General features: G+C 38.5%; 3 protein-coding genes across 5 annotated transcripts; 2 read left to right on the top strand and 1 right to left on the bottom strand.

Annotated features, from left to right (window-relative positions):
• The first annotated feature begins 2,425 nt into the window (after nt 1-2,425).
• adam9b (ADAM metallopeptidase domain 9b) lies at nt 2,426-12,184 on the top strand. Of its 2 annotated transcripts, none has more exons than XM_067576513.1 (22): nt 2,426-2,605; nt 2,954-3,060; nt 3,150-3,226; nt 3,307-3,376; nt 3,460-3,536; nt 3,923-4,115; nt 4,235-4,297; nt 4,541-4,612; nt 4,715-4,884; nt 5,020-5,110; nt 5,751-5,881; nt 6,891-7,062; nt 7,699-7,788; nt 7,902-8,097; nt 8,377-8,488; nt 9,151-9,331; nt 9,499-9,585; nt 9,998-10,103; nt 10,966-11,098; nt 11,218-11,317; nt 11,536-11,600; nt 11,695-12,184. In XM_067576513.1, the coding sequence occupies exons 1-22, from the start codon at nt 2,539-2,541 to the stop codon at nt 11,816-11,818; spliced, it is 2,484 nt and encodes an 827-aa protein (XP_067432614.1). In that variant the 5' UTR covers nt 2,426-2,538; the 3' UTR covers nt 11,819-12,184. The 2 variants fall into 2 exon arrangements, with proteins under 2 accessions (XP_067432614.1, XP_067432615.1); XM_067576514.1 differs by having other exon boundaries at nt 2,428-2,605; nt 11,536-11,573.
• An 832-nt stretch (nt 12,185-13,016) lies between these two features.
• On the top strand, nt 13,017-15,788 carry LOC137171601 (L-seryl-tRNA(Sec) kinase). The gene is made up of 6 exons (XM_067575620.1): nt 13,017-13,317; nt 14,129-14,384; nt 14,834-15,035; nt 15,134-15,209; nt 15,312-15,405; nt 15,500-15,788. Exons 1-6 carry the CDS (start codon nt 13,099-13,101, stop codon nt 15,715-15,717), a joined length of 1,065 nt encoding a protein of 354 aa, XP_067431721.1. The 5' UTR covers nt 13,017-13,098; the 3' UTR covers nt 15,718-15,788.
• LOC137171600 (zinc finger protein Pegasus-like) lies at nt 15,711-20,211 on the bottom strand. 2 transcript variants are annotated; one of them, XM_067575619.1, is made up of 4 exons: nt 20,048-20,211; nt 19,658-19,814; nt 19,380-19,568; nt 15,711-18,533 (listed from the first exon to the last, which is right to left on the bottom strand). In XM_067575619.1, exons 2-4 carry the CDS (start codon nt 19,791-19,793, stop codon nt 17,602-17,604), a joined length of 1,257 nt encoding a protein of 418 aa, XP_067431720.1. In that variant the 5' UTR covers nt 19,794-19,814; nt 20,048-20,211; the 3' UTR covers nt 15,711-17,601. The 2 variants fall into 2 exon arrangements, with proteins under 2 accessions (XP_067431720.1, XP_067431719.1); XM_067575618.1 differs by having other exon boundaries at nt 20,053-20,203.
• Nucleotides 20,212-20,266: the final 55 nt, after the last annotated feature.

Raw genomic sequence — 20,266 nt, 5'->3', positions numbered from 1 at the left:
TTTCAAAGTAAGAGCACGCAGTCTTTCTATGAGCTGTTTTTTTTTTTTTTTTTAAATAATCAGCGATAAGTAACGTGTATTCGTTGTTTTGTGTTAATGTCATACAGTGAGTTAGTGTTTGTTTATTTGTTCTATGTATATTATGTAGCTCACACTTTCGTAATCTGTTTGAGTATGAAAGGCACGATGATGCTTGTGGGCGATGGCTAAAGCGGTGGCTTGGCTGCTTCTATATTTGTCAGTTATCAGCCACCTCATCCTTTGTATTTTCACTTACTCTTTCAGATGGGTAAAAGTCGCAAAGCACTTCACATCTTATTAGTAGGCTACTCTTACTGATGTAGGTGTAATGTCTGTATGAACCGCACCGTGTTTAGTTAGGTTACATTGTTTCAGTGAGGCCACGTTAAGATATGGCATCCTGGTTAAGGTCTTTGATAGAATGGCTGTTGGTGTTGATAGTTGTTTTGGTTTAGAAATGTATTGTAGTTTTATTGTTCATTGTTAATATGTAGATTACGCTAAGCTTAACGTTAACTACCGAACCAGCATTGGCATGGCAACAGTAAACATTCATGCTGTGGGCTCATGGGTCGATGTGTGGGTTGGGGAAACGAAAGTTCAATGTTCAAACTGAACTCAAGACCACATCCTCATACTACTTATGCTGTCAGAGACTACAAGCCCTGACTACACGAAAAACTGACTGACCAACGTACTTCCTTTGAGGTGAAGGTGCAGCTGGGAACCCCCTACAGCAGACTTTCACACCAAAATCAGACTTTGAAAATAGTACGTGTGTAAGGGGAAAAGGTCACATTGTGTTGGTCATAACACAATTTCATATCCCTCAATTCCTCGAACTGCAGATATACGAAATTTCTTCAAAAAAGACATGTTACTAAACACAGGCAAGGAGAGGGAGAGAAGGAAGATGGAGGACACTGACAGGGCTAATGGAGGTTGTTTAAGCTTGCAGTTAAAATTAATACTGAATTTTATGACATATTACTCATACTAGGCATAAACTGGCCTAAATGATTTTATGGCATTTTTAGTTTTAGGGGTTCACACATCAAACATCAGTCTGTGTATGAATAATATACTTAGGATCTGCAACTTATCTAAGAGAGAGGAGATAGTATTCCTTGTTTTCAATACCTTGGCTTTATCTTGCTTTCCCTTTTGTAAGTGGATGGATAGCATTTAAGTCATATTAGACTCATGCCTGATACAAACTATGAAGAGATAGATCTACTTTGCCAACTTGACCAAATAGACATATTTTTGATTGATTTTACACCTATTGCTACTAGGGTTGTGCCTGAATACAAATATGTTATTTGGCAAAGCACAAATAATGGATTTTTTAAGAATATTTGTTTCATACAAATATTTTTAAAATTTTTGGGAAGAAAAAAAAAACATGTCAAATACCAGCGCTCAGGTCAATTACATCGCTATCTTCTCTGCTCAGCTGTTACGTCTATCAGCAGGTCTCAACAAGGGGAGTCACATCCACCTGCTGCATGACACACATTTCCTAATGTGGACATCACTCCTGGAGTTGGGGCTGTTCCTCAGAGATAAAACTTAGCTACTGACACATGCAAAGTGCTCCCAAGGGACTGTCCTTAACTTGTTGTTCACCTTCTCCTTTCCAGAAAGTTAAGTTGTAAAAAAAATAGGCAATAAACGAAAAGAGCAAAGCAATAATCGCACACTCTGCTGTCTCTGTGTTATTGGTGTATAAATAGGTAGAGGTCTGTCTGCAATGAGGCAAAGAGTGAAGTTTTAGTTCAGTAGTCAGCGCAGTCATCTGTGATCTGGGAGACTTCAGTTCGAGACCCGGTGTGGGGACCTCCTTCGTAAGATAGTTTATTCATGAACACTAATTGTAACACTTTAATTTTCTAAAATGAAGTGTGATAAAAACACTTTTATTTGAATACAAATACAAATAAATTTGCTGCCTCAACAAATGCAGATACGAATACAAATACTGGCCCCTCTGCACATCTCTAATTGCAAAATTCATTACAAACACACATTTTGGGGCCATTTAAAAAGTAAAGGCTTAGCCCCCCTATCCATAAATCTCTAGTGACGCCCCTGTCAATAAAGCAAAAAGCCAAAACTTCTTAATTCACAAAAAAATATAATTTTTTGCTATTGTTTTACAGAATATTTGATTTAGGCACCAAAACCAAATCATTTTGTTGTAGACTTTTGTGTTTCTTTACAATTATAATGCCAATGAACTGAAGAATATCATGACACAGAAACTCAGTTGAGACAGAAAGTGAAGCACGCACCGTTATATGAGTTTACGATCTGGGGATATCCACTCACTTTAGTTTTGTTAGTGTACCGTTGCATTTTGTTTGTGTTGCGAAGCCACATAGCTCACCTGTCGTTAGCCACACCCCTGACGCACATGACTAGCAGAGAGAAGGAAGGAAAGAAGCCCTGAAATAATTCATCACTGACTTACCGAAGGCTCAATGGGGACATAAGCAAGACACTTTAACCAGCATCATGGTCAGAAAATACATCTTTTTCGCGTGTTTCTTGCTCTGTTACGTCTCTGGGATTGACAACAAAGGTGAGGAACATTGTTTTCGGTTACTTCTTCGATGAAGAAGAGCTCGTTTTTCTTCCTATATACACGCCGACAACTGTGGACATTTAGACAGGATTTATGCATCATTGCTTGTGGCTTACAATAGTTTCGTTTTGTTTTTGTTATCTAAACAGCTGCAACTAAACCCAAAAAATATTATTACCCCCGAAGAAAGAGACCTAAATGTCACTTTTCTTTTTTATTATGTGTGTGTCTGTGTGTGTGTGTGTGTGTGTGTGTGTGGATGGATGATTTGTGGGTGCTTGAGAGGAAACCACAGAATAACTTCTCATTATTTAAAGTTTCTCTTCGTGTTCACTTTTCTTCCAGACATTTTCAATGAGCTTACATTAAAACTTTCCAAGTACTCCATTGTAAAACCTCAGGTGATTCATAGATGGGCACGGAGCATCAACAAACAACCACAGTCAAAAGAAGTAGGTAACAACTCTGGTTAAATGATCTTTTTAACTGACATTTTAATATGACAACATTAAGAATGATTTCTTATTTTTACCTATTTCAGATATATGATGAGGAGAAGATCTCATATGCTCTCACCATAAAAAACAGAAAACACCTCCTTCATCTAAAGAAGAACAGGTATGCTACCCTTACTGACCATATAAATGTCCAAATAAATTTTTCAGATGAAATAACATCTAATTTTCTCTTCTTCTCAGAGATTTTTTACACCCGAACTTTGTTCAGTATTCACACGGTAATCACAAGCCAACATATCCGAAACAACATGTAAGTCAACTCTTCCTCGTTCTGGTTTAACAGGCTGTTTTTGAACATCAACCCTTGAACCTGATTTTATTTTCTTTTTCCAGGTGCATTGCTATTACCACGGTGAAGTCGAAGGTTATGAGGACTCACTGGTAGCGCTCAGCACATGCTCTGGCCTAAGGTTTGAATATGAATATATTCCTCCTTTGAAGGGAGATATAGAGCTAGAGCTGGGCTCGGAGTCAGTATTTACATTAATCGACTGTCAGTGGAGCGATAAAATGATGAGATGATTATATTCTTTTATAAAAAATAATTTTTGTTTAACAGCTGTGAAGAGATGTGTCTGATGTATATTATATGATGATATATCAGGAGTGTATTTTTGTTAACATCATTATAATGATTTGTATATTAAAGTAAGTAGAGTATCAGCTTCATTATTTCAAAGGTTCTTATCAGGAAAACTCTCTGTTGCTCAGGAAGTATGTTTTATTGCCAAGTAGCATTGCAACACAACCTACCTTTGGAATGATGATGTAAATGTTATGCCCTAATTCTTTGTAGGGGTGTGATCCTTGTTGGAAACGAGACTTATGCACTTGAGCCTGTACCACAGTCTACCACCAACGAGCACCTTTTGTATCTACTGAAGGACATTGAGTCAGAGCCCGTCACCTGTGGGGTTGTCAATGAGGCTGCACCAACGCCAAGTCATGAGCCTTTTGAGCCAGGCCAATCACTGACGTCACTCCTGCGAGTAAGGAGTACTCACTGTGTTAATCTGAACTCATATTTACAGTGTGAACAGGTTTTAAATCAGGAAGTGGGAGAGGTTGTAAATGACTAATTTTCCTCCTTTCCTGTTCGTTGTTACAGAGGAAGCGTAATTTACCTCAAACCAGTTATGTGGAGTTGGTGTTGGTTGTTGATAATCTCAGGGTGAGTGTGTGCATCTTTTTATGAATTCACATGTGTTGTATATGAGTATGAATTGGCCGCAGAAGGTTTATTTTTATAGATGTAAGTAGATGAGCAATATTATCCTTCTCATGTCTTTCTGCCTACAAATACTTTGTTTTTCCTCTGCTATTTAATATGGTACTAAAAGTCATGCCACTTTTTCATAAATGTAAGGTCGTCAATATGGGTTTCTCGTATTATTATGTGTAATTTCATTCACAGTACAAATTTAAGAAACAAAATGAGACAGCAGTACGAGAGGAGATGGTGCAAATGGCCAATCTGCTGGATGGGGTGAGATTTTAAGTTGTTGAAAAAGAAAGAATGCTATTATCACAGTTCTGTATATGCTATAATTAAATTTAATTACTAAATTTAATTTCTTTTCTATTCTAGTATTACAAGCAGTTGAATATCCGCATTGTGCTTGTGGGCCTGGAGATTTTTAAGGATAGTAATCCCTTTAGCGTGGACGGTTCTGCAGGACAGGTGTTGGGGAGATTTGTCAAATGGAGGAAGTCTACTCTGCTACCAAAGATCAAGCATGACATCGGTCAACTCATTGTGTAAGTAACAGCTTTTTTCTCTTATAAGAAGATGCCACTAGTTTTAATGCATGCCACATGGTCTGAACTCTTTCTGAAAAGTAAAGAAAGGATTATGATGGTTTACTTGTCTTTCCTTGTTATTGTGTTTCTCAGCGGTCAGCCCAGGGCATATCCTGGAGGTGTGTTGGGTATGGCCTTCGTGGGCACGGTCTGCTCCGTGGCGAGCTCCGGAGGAATCAACGTGGTTAGTTTAACTCCCTTTTAACTTCTAACACCAGCTGACAGCATGATCTTTTGTGTAGAAACTGATACACACTGCATTATTCATGGAAAGCTCAGTCTCACAGGCTCTGAATAGCACAGGAGTCAAACAGGTTAGACTTGAATACAATCTCATTATGCCTCTTGACGAGGCAGCTTTATGTGAGTCATTGGGATCTTTAGATACTTTTGTATTGTGACATTGTTTGCAGTACAAACATTTGCATTACAGTTTCTTACTAGCTTTTAAGGTCACATTGGATGAACAATTTTAAAGAATTTAATTGAACCATACATTAGTTTGAGAATTAATGTAAAGAATGACATTAATTTTCTGACATTTATTATTGCTACTACCATCAAATGTTTCATCTCCAAACTCCAATATCCTGATTCAACAGGAGAAAATTAAATATATCAAGTGAAGTTCTCTCAAAATGAAATTTCACTATGACTTAAATATATTCGTGTTTAATGGAAGTTTCATATATAGCCAAAGTTATTTTTAGTTGTTTGATAATATTGATTAATAACTTAAATTCTAATTCAGGATAATATATTTAGCTATAGTATATAAATGATTGATAATGTTTGCACTGAATGTACTGAATTTGTATTCACAGTTCCAAGACAATGGTCTGGCTTATGTCTCCACTGTGGTGGCCCATGAGATGGGCCATAACCTGGGCATGAATCATGACAGTGGCCGCTGCACCTGTAATGGAAGAAGTTGCATCATGGCAGCCACTGCTGGGTAAAATATCTTTCACAAAATATTTTCTTAATCCTTTGACATGAAATTTAAAAGCTGTAGTTAAAGTCCTACAGTGTGTATATACATGTTTTTATTCTCCCTGAAGTTAAAAATGGTCTTTGCCATGAGAAAAGCAGCTGATAGCAGTTTTATTATTTTTACGTTTTCATTTAAGTTGAGTGTCCATGGTTGATATACTTATTGTACTACTGAATATCGCTCTTGCTGGGATGAGAAAATTCTCTAACCCCCTTCTTGGGTTTATGAAACTCCTACAGAACAAATAATTTAAAAAAAGTTTTTTCCTTTTTTTTTTCCTAGTTCATTAAAATGTGGTGTTTTTAGATATAAGGATTTAAGCTGTCGAACACAAGATGCTTCTATATAATGTAGCATATTTTGAAGTCAGTTCATATTATACTGAAAACTACAGTTGTATGTATACAGTATTTAATCCACTTATTAAGGGATTATAATACACAGATTAATGCAGTCCAGTACAACAGCTCGGCCATCAATTCTGTTTTATAAAGCTTATGTATTTTTAGTTTTTATTCACATTGTCAGAAAGGTGATAATTCTACTTTAAAATTCTGTTTATTATTGAGGTTGTAGAGGGTGTTGTAGTGGTGTGTTATATTGAAAAGTGTTCCTAATATTATGCCCCTCCATGTATGTTAATGGGCTGGACAGAATATTATATTGTTAAACAGCATTCAGATTCTGAGCTGATATTGTTTGATAAGAATCTCCCAATGTCCTAAAAGTTTTTTGTTTGTTGTTTGTTTTTTTTTTAAATCTTGTGCACACAAGATAAAAAAAAATGTTTAAATGATCTTTCGGGACTTTGGTGGCTCCCTAGTTTGTTAATATAATTGTGTAGTTGTCAATATTTTTGTATAGGTTCCCAAAATGCTACGTGTCACATAAAAAACTACTAATTATTGTTAATTAACTAAAGTATCCACTGTTCATGTATTTAACAATGGTTTATTCTGTTACCCTGTAGTGGTTCCACCACTTTCAGCACTTGCAGTGCAAGCGACTTTGAGACGCTGATCGTCCGTGGAGGAGGCGTGTGTCTGAGAAACCAGCCCTCCCTGTCAGATGTTGTTGGTGTTGCTAAATGTGGCAACGGCTTGCTGGAAGGAGATGAGCAGTGTGACTGTGGCACACCGGAGGTAGAGTGCTGTCTGTTAGACACATGCAGAGGAAGTTTACACCACTGAACAATTAGTGTAGCTATATATAGCTAGTGTAGTTTATAAGTCTAGTCAATATGTTTGAAGTCTTTTTCTTGTAAAGTAACTAATGTGTTATTTTCAATAGGAATTTAAAAAACTTTTAAGGCGTGTTACACTTTTATGCAAGTATTTCAGGTCTGACGGCCATTAAACAGTAATGTATATCAGATACTTACACAGATGCATAATAAATTCAGTAGAAGTGTGGATGTTGATTTGTAGACAATATATTTTAATTTTCTTTTTGGTTTAGAAATGTGTAGGCCATGAAGCTGAAAAGCAAAATGTTGGTGATGCAATGCAAATCTGTATTTTGAATATGCCGACATTTGCAAATTAATGATGCTTAAAGTTACACATTAATATTTTTTTGTGAATCGAGAAGAACATTTTGCTGTAACACACATGCACAAATACACACATTTTGCTTTCAGCTTTATAGATTACAGCACACACACATCATGTGACAACCTGATTGATTTTACAATTAAAATCCAACTTAATCTGACAGTATTCAATTGCTGGCTTTTTAGTGTGGTATTAAGCCCTTTTCTCTCTTTCCATTTCATACAGGAATGCACCAATGAATGCTGTGATGCTGCCACTTGCAAACTGACACGTGGATCTGCCTGTGCCCAGGGGAGCTGCTGCGACAACTGTCAGGTCAGCATTATGTTAGACTTAAGCCTTGAGTTATGTAGCTTATGACTGCGCTGAAAAGAGGCAATAATAATAATAGTGCGTAACCATGATATGTTGTGTTTTTTGTGCTTTAGATCAGAGTTGCTGGGACACCATGCAGAGAGTCTGTCAACACCTGTGATCTTCCTGAATACTGTGATGGAACGAGTGGGTTCTGTCCCCGTGACTTCTATGTCATGGATGGCTTGCCCTGCCAAAATAATGCTGCGTACTGCTACGAGGGCCGTTGCCAGACATATGATTTCCAGTGCAAACATCTCTTTGCGCCAGGTACATTTAATAATGGTTGATATTTGAAGATTTCTGCAGCTAATTAAACTCCAGAAACTGCTAGGATTGTGTACTTTTAGTATACACCATTTCTAGGTGCAAGTGACACCCTGTCAAACAAACACATTTAATTTGTGTCTCTTTGTGTAACATCCCAGCTATGGATGATCCAAGAAGTCAAGAATGCATCAGACCACCGTCTACCAGGAGGCAGTGGATATTAACTCACTTCTCTTGTCATTAATATTTTATCTTTGATATTATTTCTCTCTTGGGCAGATCCAGCAACAAAGGCAGCAGACACTTGTTTTGTGCATGCAAATACTAAAGGAAACTTGTTTGGAAACTGTGGAATCACCAGCAGAGGAGACTATATCAAATGCAAAGTAGCGTAAGTACAGGTTTTTAATCACTGAATCATGCATTGCAACCCACTTGTTGAAATTATTTGGGGCAAATTTAAGGGTTTCAAGATAGTTTTTCTTATGATCAGCTGACGAAAAAATCCAATCATCCATCCTCTCAGTAGAATTGGCTTTAGCGTAACCATGCTGAGATTTTTCTTAACAGATCCTTTGTTTGTTTAGGTGAGAAAGTTTGTTTAGTCATACTTGTAGAAAGGCATTCAATTCAATATACTCAGGATGGTAATTTTGAACAAGATGATATGATGCAACTTTAATGTGTCAATTAAAGGATAGATGACCTGTTTACTTCCAGCATTGACACTGAGTCTAGTTTACATTATGAGTCTAGTTTACATTATTAATTTCCAATTGACATTGTGGGTGTATGTGATGTGCTGTTGTGTGTAGCTTTGTTTTTTGTATTTTGTATGGTTTGTTCTGTGTGTTTTTTGTTTTGTTTTGTTTTTTGGGGGGGGGGTTTGTTGGGGTTTTTTTTGCCTTGTACTGTTTGTTGTTGTGCTGTTGTATGTTTTGATGCAAATTAGCTTCGAGCTAACTCCAGTGCAGTGCATCTTTAATGTTTAAAACTGCACACTGTCCCAATCAATAAATCAAATCAAAATGTTCTCTTGAATCTGCACTACAGAGACGCTATGTGTGGAAAGGTGCAATGTACTAATGTGGACGTCAACAACCCCCCTAATGGTGCCCAAGTCAGTATCCAAATAATTGATGGGGCAACTTGTGTTAATGCAGACTTCAACCTTGGCACAGATGTGCTAGATCCTGCTTACGTTAACCCTGGCAGCCCTTGTGGTAAAGGAAAGGTAAGCAGACCTTGAAGTCTGTAAACTATTTTAAGAAGTGACACACTAAAGAGAAGGAACCAGGAACTAATTTGATTTTGATTGCTCCAAGACAGCACTATCATTGTGACAGTGGACGAGATGACTCATTTTGATTGCATCAATCAGTAATAAGTCTTCTCTTTCAGACCTGCCTGGACTTTAAGTGTGTGAATGCCTCTGCTCTGCTGCCCAACTTGGACTGTCATGCCGAGACCACATGCAACAGCCGGGGGGTAAAACGACATTTTCTTTAGAGCTGCAACAATTAATCAGTGGACAAAAAAATAATCTGCAACTATTTTGATAACTGATTAATCATTTTGGTAATTTTTCAAGCAAAAATACAAAACATTCCCTCGTTACAGCTTCTCAAATGTGAGGGTTTGCAACTTTCCTTTGTCATATGTGATAGTAAATCTTGAAGTTGTCAACTTTGCCTTTAGGAAATTGTACAGGTATTTCTTACTATGTTATTACATTTTATTGATAAAATAATTCATCAGTGTATCTAGAAAATAATCATCAGATTAATCAGCCATGAAAATAAATAATTGTCAGTTGCAGCCCTAATTTTCTTTACTTTCTTTACTCATTAACCAGCCAATAGTAACCAGTGTGACATTGCTGTTGTAATGTTTCCTTCAGACATGTAATGACCAAGGACACTGCCATTGTGAAAACGGGTGGGCACCACCCAACTGTGACAGATCTGGATTCGGTGGCAGCATAGACAGTGGTCCTGCTCAGATAGGTGAGTTTGGATCGTTAAAGGCACTCTGCTACATACAGAACGCTTATCTCTGTGGCACTTAATGCCACATTCATGAGCTCTTATCGGAGAAACATGAAAATGAGCAGTGAAGCTCTCCAAATGCATCACTAGATACACCGTCATCTATGACTAAGACTGTGTAGCCTATTGTAGTCCTTTATCAGGGCTTCATGTTACTCATATATAAATCATTCTGTCCTCTGCTGGCATGCGTATGGTAGCATTAGTACCAACAACTGGTCAAGTAATCAATTAGTTGATCGACAGAAATTTGATCAGCAACTACTTTGATAATCAAATTGTTGTTTTGCCAAACTTTTGCTGGTTCCTGTGAAGATTTGATGCTTTTCTTTGTCACATGATAACTGAACATCTTTGTGTTTTGGACTGTTGGTCAAAATAAGATATTTGAAGAAATCACCTTGGGCTGCAGAAAATTTATAATTTATAATTTTCACCATTTTCTCACATTTTATGAACAATCTTATTAATTGATGTATCAAGAAAATAATCAGCAGTTTAATCAATAATGAAAATAATCGTTAGCCTCAGCACTAGTTGAGTGTCCAGATGCATATGTGTTCTAGTCTTAGATCATTTTAATAATGTTCAAAATATATCATTTCAATTTTCCCATTTCCTCAGTCGTATGTCTTCTGGATCAGAAATGAAAAAAAATGTTAACCACAAAAAAAAAACTACATAGAAAGTCTACAAATCACTGATATAATTGTAGGTAATCTGCTAGAAATACACGCTAGTTGTTATGTGACTTTGCAGCTCCGTATACTGTAATGTTCTTGTAATTTTTCTTATTCACATTCTACCTTTTGTACCTCAGACTACTCCCTGAGGAATGGCCTGCTGATCTTCTTCCTGCTTGTGCTTCCTCTTCTGGTTGCTCTCGTTCTGGTGCTGCTCTACGTCTTCAGGAGAGACACCCTGGACCCCTGTCTTAAACGACGCCGTGTCAGGTAAAAATCAACTCACATTAAAAATATACTTATAGATATTTTAAAGGCTGCAGTTGCAGTGATTTATAAAATAGCATTGATGAAAGGATTATGTCCTTGTTGCATTTTTGCGTTTACAGGTCACGTAATGCTCAATATGGAAATACAAACAGACAGTCAAACATCAATGGTCAGACAAGTGCCACAACTCAGCCCCCGGCACAGGTTCCACCTGAAAGGGTAAATATTTTTGTTTGTTTTGTTTGTCACTGCAGGGAATGTAGTCAAATGTTTAGTTTGCAGTAGGTAAAACAGGTTTTCATTACCTGAAATGCAGTCACACAAAAGGGAACAGGTAGTTTAATCAGTAAAAGCACATGCAGTTTTTTCAGTATATGTTTAAAAACCGACTATATGTTGACCTCAAATTGTTTTTTTTTAATTTCTTCTCATTTCAGCCTGGACATCCACCAGCCACCTCAGTTCCAATTTCTGGGTATCAACTCGTTAAACATTGTTATTCGTACGATCCATACTGTTTACACACTTTTTTTTAAAACTTTCAGTACACAAGTTAACATAGAAGGATCTAACTGAATTTTCATACAACCTATCAGTTTCAGGTATGGAGAACTGGATTATTGGAATACAGAAACGAGCACCGCCCCTGCACGACCACCACCTCCCATGCAGGGACCCGGAGTACCCAAACCAATCCCACCCCGGGAGCCGCCATCATGATTCTCTTTTTATACTAAATATTGTCAGTTCTATTGTGAATGTATGGAGTTAACTAAATGAAGAGATGATCTTAAAATACTGTGATAGACTCACTGTAAATTGTCGCCAGACCTATATGTGGTCAACCGTACTAACCTGGTGGTTGACGAGGCTGGTACACGTGTAAATATTTATTGGAATGTATGTTTTTATAAATGAAATTCCTGTTTGTAACTCATTGGAAATACATGCACATCAAATGTAAAAAAATATCACCAAATCTTTTGTATTTTATGCTGTTTAGGGTTTTTTGTTTTCAAAATATTTTAATGATTTTGTGAATATTTCATGAATGTTAATTGTAATAAAAAACTATCAGACAATTACTTTCAAGTTTTTTTTATATAAAAGTTTCATTTGGAACTGTAGTAATAATTGTACATGAGACTCACACACTAGAATTATGTAGGTGTCAGAAATTAACATGAAGCGAGGAGTTGTTCAAAGAATTATGGACATGACCCTGAAGTGAAATACCCTTGCCTTGCTTCTGCTCTTTTTCTGGAAGTTTAGACACTTGAATGGTATATTACTGCCCTCTACATAATACAAATTAAATTATCATTCATACTTTCAGACATACACATGTATCGTGGGAAATGAGTAATTGCCTTTCCAGTCAGATGATGGTTTTCATATGCTATAGTAGGACAACAAAAAACCCTGAGAGCCAGTGGTTCCCAACCTTTTTGGCCTGTCTGTGTCTACTTTTAAACCCTAATCACAGGTCTAGTGCAGCCATGAGTTGCGAAAAGTTCAACCAAAGAGTGATTTTCCTTCCTAGATTTTTACTTTAAATGAAAATAGATGAGAAACATACATTAATAATAATTGTATAATAAGAGCACCAGGTGAACAATTATTTTTCTATTCTGTTATTGGACTAAATAGGCGCCATTTTCGGTCCTTTATCCAGCTCTTCTAATACATCCATATCCAAACCTAAATTAGATTAACTCCATCTCTACATGGCCTGAGTTTCAATAGGGAAGAAATTTCTCTTCTGGCCTGCTATTTGCATTTCTCCTGTCACTCCATTTGTAGGTGTAAGGAGGAGGTTAGCCTAAAACCTCCTGAGTTTTATTGTTTCTGCTCTTTGCTCGCCATGATTCACCCGATGGTCTTTTACTTAGAAAGGATTTGGCCGGAAGTAGCTTTTTTTTCCCGTTGTGACGCGGAAGTCAGCTGTAAGCTATAACAACATGTGAAAAGCAGATCGGGGCTGTCTGGTTGTAACCTACATGGCAGCGGAGCGGGCTGGGAGTGCCGGCCGGGCTCCGGCCTGTCTGTGTGTCCTCTGCGGGCTGCCTGCAGCTGGGAAGTCCACGCTGTCCCGCACGGTCTGCAGCACCGCTGCTCAGCAAGGGTGGAGGTCCACTGTGGTATCCTATGATGACCTGATCCCCGAGCATGCGTTTCATGCCACAGTGTCAGGCGAAGATGCCAAACTGCAAGAAATGGTAAAGACGGATGGGTTGACTTACTCGATATACAGTAGTATCAACAAAAGTGCAGTCTTGTAACAGAGCAAATTAGCAGAATAGCACAATAAAATGTATAATATTGTGTGGACTGAGCACTTCTCTGACCAATAATAGAGTTGTAGTGTATGTCCAATGATTGTAATATAGACAACACTAATTTCTTTCATGTATAGACCAGAGTGTTCCAATTTAATTTAACCAGTCTATTTCATTTAACTATCAAAGACTAATATTAATATGTTATGTAATTAAGTAATGTATATATGAACCTGTATGTTATTGAAGACTAATACTGTATTTTTATTTCATGTTTTCTTTAGAACCACACACACACCCACACCCATATACACACCCAAACACTTGTGCTCATCCATGACCCGTATTTGCCCAAGGAGTGATCGTTTATTTGGATTGAATCTCTTTGCCCTACTCTCTGATCAGAGTCCCTGCCCTTAAAGTAGCTATCAATACTATCTTTATCACATGGACAGTAATATTAAACAATAATTGTGAGAATAACATATAGATTTTGCAGCGAAACATTTCGTAGTATAAGAGGAATACTTTAGGGGCACCATTTGAAATGTTGAAGAGGAAATGTACATTAGAGGCACAAATATTCACTAGAGACATTATAAGCCCTTTTGCCTATTTTAGTGTCTATGTTATGGGCTCATATTAAATATACCATGACAATTTAAATTCAGTTTCATATTTTCAGCATGTGTTAAAAAAAGTCTCCTCAAACATTAATTGTTTTTTTTTTTGTTTTTTTTTACCTCTCTAGCACACTGAATGGAAGTTGCACAGACAGGCAGTGTTGCAGTGTATTGAGCAGTTCTTGAAGAAGCCTGAAGTGTTGGCGATGCTACCTAGCAGCTGTCAGATCAACAGTACTGCATGGGAAAGATGCATTCAAGCTCTGCTGGAGCCGGAAACTTCGGAACGCTCTCAGGCTGACAGGGCACCACTCGTGTTTCTACTAGATGACAACTTCTACTATCCAAGCATGAGATATGAAGTTTTCCAACTTGCAAGAAAGTGTAAGTTTTCTGTGTAGATCATAGGCCCCTTATCTGAATGTTCATAAAGGAGCATACTGGTGGTCTTGCATGTTTCTGCCCATTAAGTACAAATCTTGTATACTTTAGAGAACTGCTTACAATTATGTAAGCATTCTGTCAACTTTTATATTGATTTAACACTGCAAACCTTCCTGTAAGAACACATACTTTGACAAAATTAAAGGTGACTGAATTGCTGTGAAGAATTACATATATCAAACAAGTTTAATGTCTCTGCAAGTAAATGTTTTTAGACCACTTACATAAACTGAAACCATGGCGGTCTGGGTGACAAGCAATCAGTTTAAACATTTTTGGTCCTTTTTGGAAAATCAGTCATTTCTTATGGGCTATTATATGTAAAACCATCATTATGCCCTTTAAATGTTGGTCCTTTGGTTGAATGAAATGGTCAATTGTTGTTGCAGATTCGCTGGGCTTTTGCCAGGTGTATCTGCAGTGCAATTTGGAGTCATGCATCAGCAGAAACCAGAGCAGGTCTGAGCCCATTCCCACTGAAGTGATATTGGAGATGACAAAGCGTTTAGAGTCTCCAAATCCACAGAAAAACTCATGGGAGACAAACAGCATTTTACTCAACACTTCAGACAGTGTTTCCAAAAATGACATGTAAGGCAGCACAATAAGCAAGTCTTTCTAGTGAATTACTTCAAGTGCATAAACTGGTATTAATTTGTTGCCTCTCTTCCTGTGTGGCTTGTTCTCAGCCAGAGGGTGATGGAGTTGATCTCCTCTGCACTGAGCAACCCGCTGAGCCCGGTTGAGGACAACACGGAACAAAAGGTGTGTCGATGTAGCTCCCCTCAAGCATGATAGTCCAATTTAAATTTACATCTACATAAATGAAGAATTATTTACTTTTTTTTTTGGTTCCATTCTGTGCAGGACGCTGACCGCCAGAAATGTGCCTCTAGTGTGGTTCACCAGGCAGACCAGACCTGTCGACGCCTGATCTCTGAAGCGATGAAGACTGCCAGAGGTCAGTAGTGTGCAACATTAATATTACACACTTAATATTTTGCATTTGTCATTTATAGCCCTGCATAACAATCATTTTGTTATCTAAACTTCAGAAAGTCAAGTTCGCCCTGATCATATGAGGTTCTTAGCCACTCAGCTGAACGAATCCAAAGCGAGATTTCTTCACAACCTGCGGAAACAGTTCCTACAGGAAGTGCCTTTCAATCAAGAAGAGGACATCGATGTGGAACGTGTGGTGAAAAGAGCAGTGGATGTTTTTGACAGTGAAAAAAAGGAACTCTTGTTGAGAATCATAAATGACAATTCTTGAGTTTTGACAATGGTAAATTTAATCACATGAAAGGTCACAGGTGAAACTGTGATAAAGTAAATTGTATTTGATTTGTTTTTCTATTTTTGCTGCTGATCATATGTTCTTCAGTTAGTGGGACCTTTGTGGGGCTACATGAAACAAACACTTGAATGTAATATATATATCATTTTATCATTTCACTTTGTAATTAAAACTTTAAATATTTTTTGAAAACCAAAGTTTCCTCACAACTAATTTCTTAAACTCAAGATAAGGTGATACTCTAGAAGTCATCTACATGGTTTCACCAAATGTGGTGTAAAATGTTAATCAGGCAATATTTTAATGTTTTTTGCCAGAATACATAATATACTGAAGACTTCACTCAAGGCAATAAGTCTTTACTTTAGACCAAGACTTAAAAAAAATAAAAAACTAGTTCCATTTTATTTTCCTTTACTGCTCATCCTCTAGAGGATCACAGTGGAGCTGAAGCCACTCAGCTGACAATAGGTGAGAGGTGGGGTACACCCTGGACAGGTCGCCAGTCAATTACACAACCATTCACACTAACATTAACACCTATGGGCAATTTAGAGTCACCAATTAACCTAACCTGCATGTTTTTGGTCTGTGGGAGGAAGCCGAAGGAACTCATGCAGGCACGGGGAGAACATGCAAATTCCACACAGGTGTGTTGAATCCCAGAGTCCTCTCGCTGTGAGGCAACCGTGCTAAACACTACACCACCGTGCTGCATCCAAAAAAAAAGTAACATTATACCTAACAATCTGAGGGTCACCTTGCACCTTTACAGTGTCTCAACATCAGCTACAATACAAAGAAGTTGCTACAGTGAAAATTGGTTTACACAGTACCACAAAAACTACTCAAGACAATGTATAAATATTTGTAGAAAAAAGTTTCCATGGTATAAATTAGTACCAAAAAAAGAGCGCTATTGAAATCCTTCTGAAATATTACTAACTGATTTGGGCAACACCTTCTGCAGTCTATGATGGGAGGTATAAATAAATATCAGGACAGAGAGCAGGGTTGTGGGTCAGGCTGGACACAAACTAAATGTTTTGAACAGAAAATGAGCCAGTTTGGCTGTCAGTCTCCAAACATCGGCTTCAGTTTTTTCAAAAACATACCAAGCTGGTGAGCTCATGATGTTCAGTGTTAAATACTGTTAAGTGGTATTTTAATTAAAGCGTTTTATATCTAGATGCCTATGTAATAGTGATCTACTTCAAGAGCTGAGTGAAATGCTGGTGGAAAGCAAAAACCATGATTACATATGCCAAACACATGTAGCTGAATTCACAAAGTACAGTTGTCAGTGGTTCTCAAACTGTTTCACGTCAAGGACCCCTAAACTGACACAAATTAGACCACAGACCCCCATTTGATAAGATTTTGTCCCAGGGTCCCCCATCTGATAAGATTTTTGCTTTTAGATGTTTTTATTACAGAGAGTGTATGACACCCATGACCAAAACAGTCATACATTCTTTCATTGTGTTAGTTATGGATGGAAATATAGTGAAAATAAATGATTCCCCTTTTTGCTGGGGACCCACTAGAACCCCCTCAAGGACACCTGGGAGTCCCCGGACCCCACTTTGAGAGCCACTGATCTAACCAACACTGACTATGAAATGCTGCAAACTACACTCTGTGTTTTTCTACTGCAGAGATGCTGTATTACAAGATGTTTCTGTGCTTAAGGAACTCTTAAGTCATGAGCCATGTAGAACTGCAAAAAGGCAACAATAGTGCAGTTATTAAGTGTAAAATGAAAAAGTAACAGCATGTAAATCACTGTCACCTCTATATGCTGTACATGTACCGATACAGAAGGATCAAAGACTGCATATGCATCTTTGTAACAAGGAATCACTTTTTATGTTGCCCTCGAGCAAAATGACATGCAAAGTCATATTTGTCTGTGCACATGTGACCGCAGATGTTGCATCGGAATGGATGTTCGTAGCCATGGCAACCCATGTGAATGGTGTAGAGGATATTGTCAGAAAAGTGAATTTCACAGTGCTGGCATTTTTGCAAAAGGTGTTGGTCTGGTGTGGTTAGGACAGGGGTGGGTGTGCTCGGCTGGCTGTTGCTAACACTCGCAGTAAGTGTGTTCATGCTGTTCTCACAGCCGAGGCCAGGCTCAGGACTGCAGCTCCGGTGGTCTGAGGTGGGAGATTCTTTTTTAGGTGGGGATGTCTGCACTCCATTTGAACACACCGCAACTGGTGTACCAGAGACCTGCTGAATAAGGATGGGCTTCTCGTCTTTTAAGGACTCCCTGTCTGGGGATGCAGGAGTCTGAGACTCAGGGTGAAGGTCAGCCAACTGGCCAGCAAGTGTAGACAGCTGGTCCAGTGGGTTATTAAACGTCAAACCATTAGCACCTCTGTTGCAATTATCAGTCTCATCCACCCTGGGAAGATTCTTGTACTCACTGCTGTTCAAATGATGGTGGAGCTTGTGAGACAAGTCATTCAGATAATCCGACTTTGGCATCACCACAGAGGGAGGGCTGAAATTGATGAGTAGTCGCCTGCTGAAGCCTAGTGAGCCCGTCCTCTTCTGCAGGGCGGTCAACATTCTCTTGTTGGAGAAGGGAGAGCGTACGACCCTTGCAGGCAGAAGCTTGTGGCGGCGGCGACGGTGGTGCGACAGATTGCTGCGGTCGCTACAGCGGAAGGCGCAGAGGTCACACTTGTATGGCTTCTCTCCTGTATGCGAGCGCATGTGGGCTTCCAAGTGGCGCTCATACGCTGAAGCAAACGGGCACAGTTGGCAGCGGTGAGGCTTTTCTCCTGGTTGACAATCAGGAGGGGAAATTTACAGGAAAATAGTCAGTGCAAAATGCAGTTATAATATAATAATAATACCAAGCATACTTTACTGTGATACAGTTAACAGTGATGCAGTAAATACAATGTAGTAGGTGCAGAGGGGTTGTACAAAGTAGAGCTGGAAGATAAAGAAAAGATCATGCTGGCAACAAAACCTTCCAGTTTATATGCTTTGTAATGTAATGTAATTTGTCTGGTTGTTGTAGGTCACATCATGACCGTAAATCAAACTAATTTTCAGCAGGCATTCTCAAGTATTTCAGAAATTAATGTGACATACAGTAAATGTGATTTAGTAAAGGTTTTGTGTTGTTAATTTAGACAAAATTGCTTGACAAGATTAATAATATAAAATCCTGGGATACAATTTATGACAAATGACAAATGATTACCATTGGTAAGAGATATAAGAAATGGCATACCAGTTTAGGAATTATATCACCACATATCTGTGTTCAGTGCTTTTCAAACTATGTGTAACTTATGACATATACCCAAACATTGTCATGTACTCTTAAGTAGTCATAGATTTGGACAGAATTTTGTATATAATAAGACTCTGCCCCAGGTATCTGGTTATAGGAGGACACAATGGTAGCACTACACCTTATGTGGGAACATAGAAATTCATTGGGAACAATCCCAGTGAAAAATGTAACTTGTTTCATAATTTGTTATAATTGTGTTGGGAATCACTGAACTTCCTCACATGCCCCGACTTGAGAGCCACTAGTATATAACAGTTCCTACAAGTGTGTCTGGATTACTTGCATTGTTTTATAAACATGATGTTGCCTAAATACTGACCTGTGTGGATCCTGATGTGCTCTATTAAACGAGCCATGCCCTTGTTGGCATAGCTGCAGTAGCTGCATTTGTACTTTCCATCGCAGGTCCTCTCCAGGCCGTCCATTTGTACCTCTGAACCATCCTCCACTGACAGGCTCACTTCCACAGACGGAGGGTCCAGACCATTCTGCTCACTCCTCGGGGCAACTAAAACACAAACACAAAGAGACTTTAACATCTTACTCTTCACTCATCAAAGAGATATTGCGGTGTCATTTGTTGTGCTCCCTTCCCACCGGCTGGAAACGCCTCTGCTGACTCTTTTTCTCCACAAACAGAGCCTGAGATCATGTTGACATGCTGGGTTTGCTGTGTCAGGTATTCTTGGAATTCCTTCACAAAATCCACAGGCTCGGTCTTAATCTCTTCCATTTTTCTTCTTTAGTGTTGTACCTGAAAAAAATCCAGAAAACGCGAGCCTGTAGTCGGACATGTGACAAATCTCTGCTTTCACATTTGATAACTGATAACCCACAGTAGCTAACAAAACTGCCTATAAACCATGACAATGGTTAGCTCATAGCTATTATCAACAAGGCTAACGTCACCTAGCTAGCGCGGCCCTTACGACAGTTTTTATTATTGTTATACCGACTATCTAACACAAGTCTCAGCGCGGTTCATACCTTACCTTTCAGCGTCTGAGCAACATTATCGCTAAGCCGAGAGAGGGGTGAAAAGGGGGCCCTGTGGGTAAATTTTCCGGCTACAACCGTAACCAGGTAAACGGTAAACGCTTGACAGCTTCCGTTTCTTTTACTGTTACGTCAGTATTCCGTGTCCCCACAAACGCAGCTGTTACATTCGCGAACTACCGGAAAAACCCGTGGTGACTAAATTATTAT

Source organism: Thunnus thynnus, chromosome 20 (genome assembly GCF_963924715.1).
Source record: "Thunnus thynnus chromosome 20, fThuThy2.1, whole genome shotgun sequence".
NCBI classification, from domain to species: domain Eukaryota; kingdom Metazoa; phylum Chordata; class Actinopteri; order Scombriformes; family Scombridae; genus Thunnus; species Thunnus thynnus.
The sequence above is the reverse complement of the archived record's forward strand: the minus strand, read 5'-3'. Positions and strand labels throughout refer to the sequence as shown.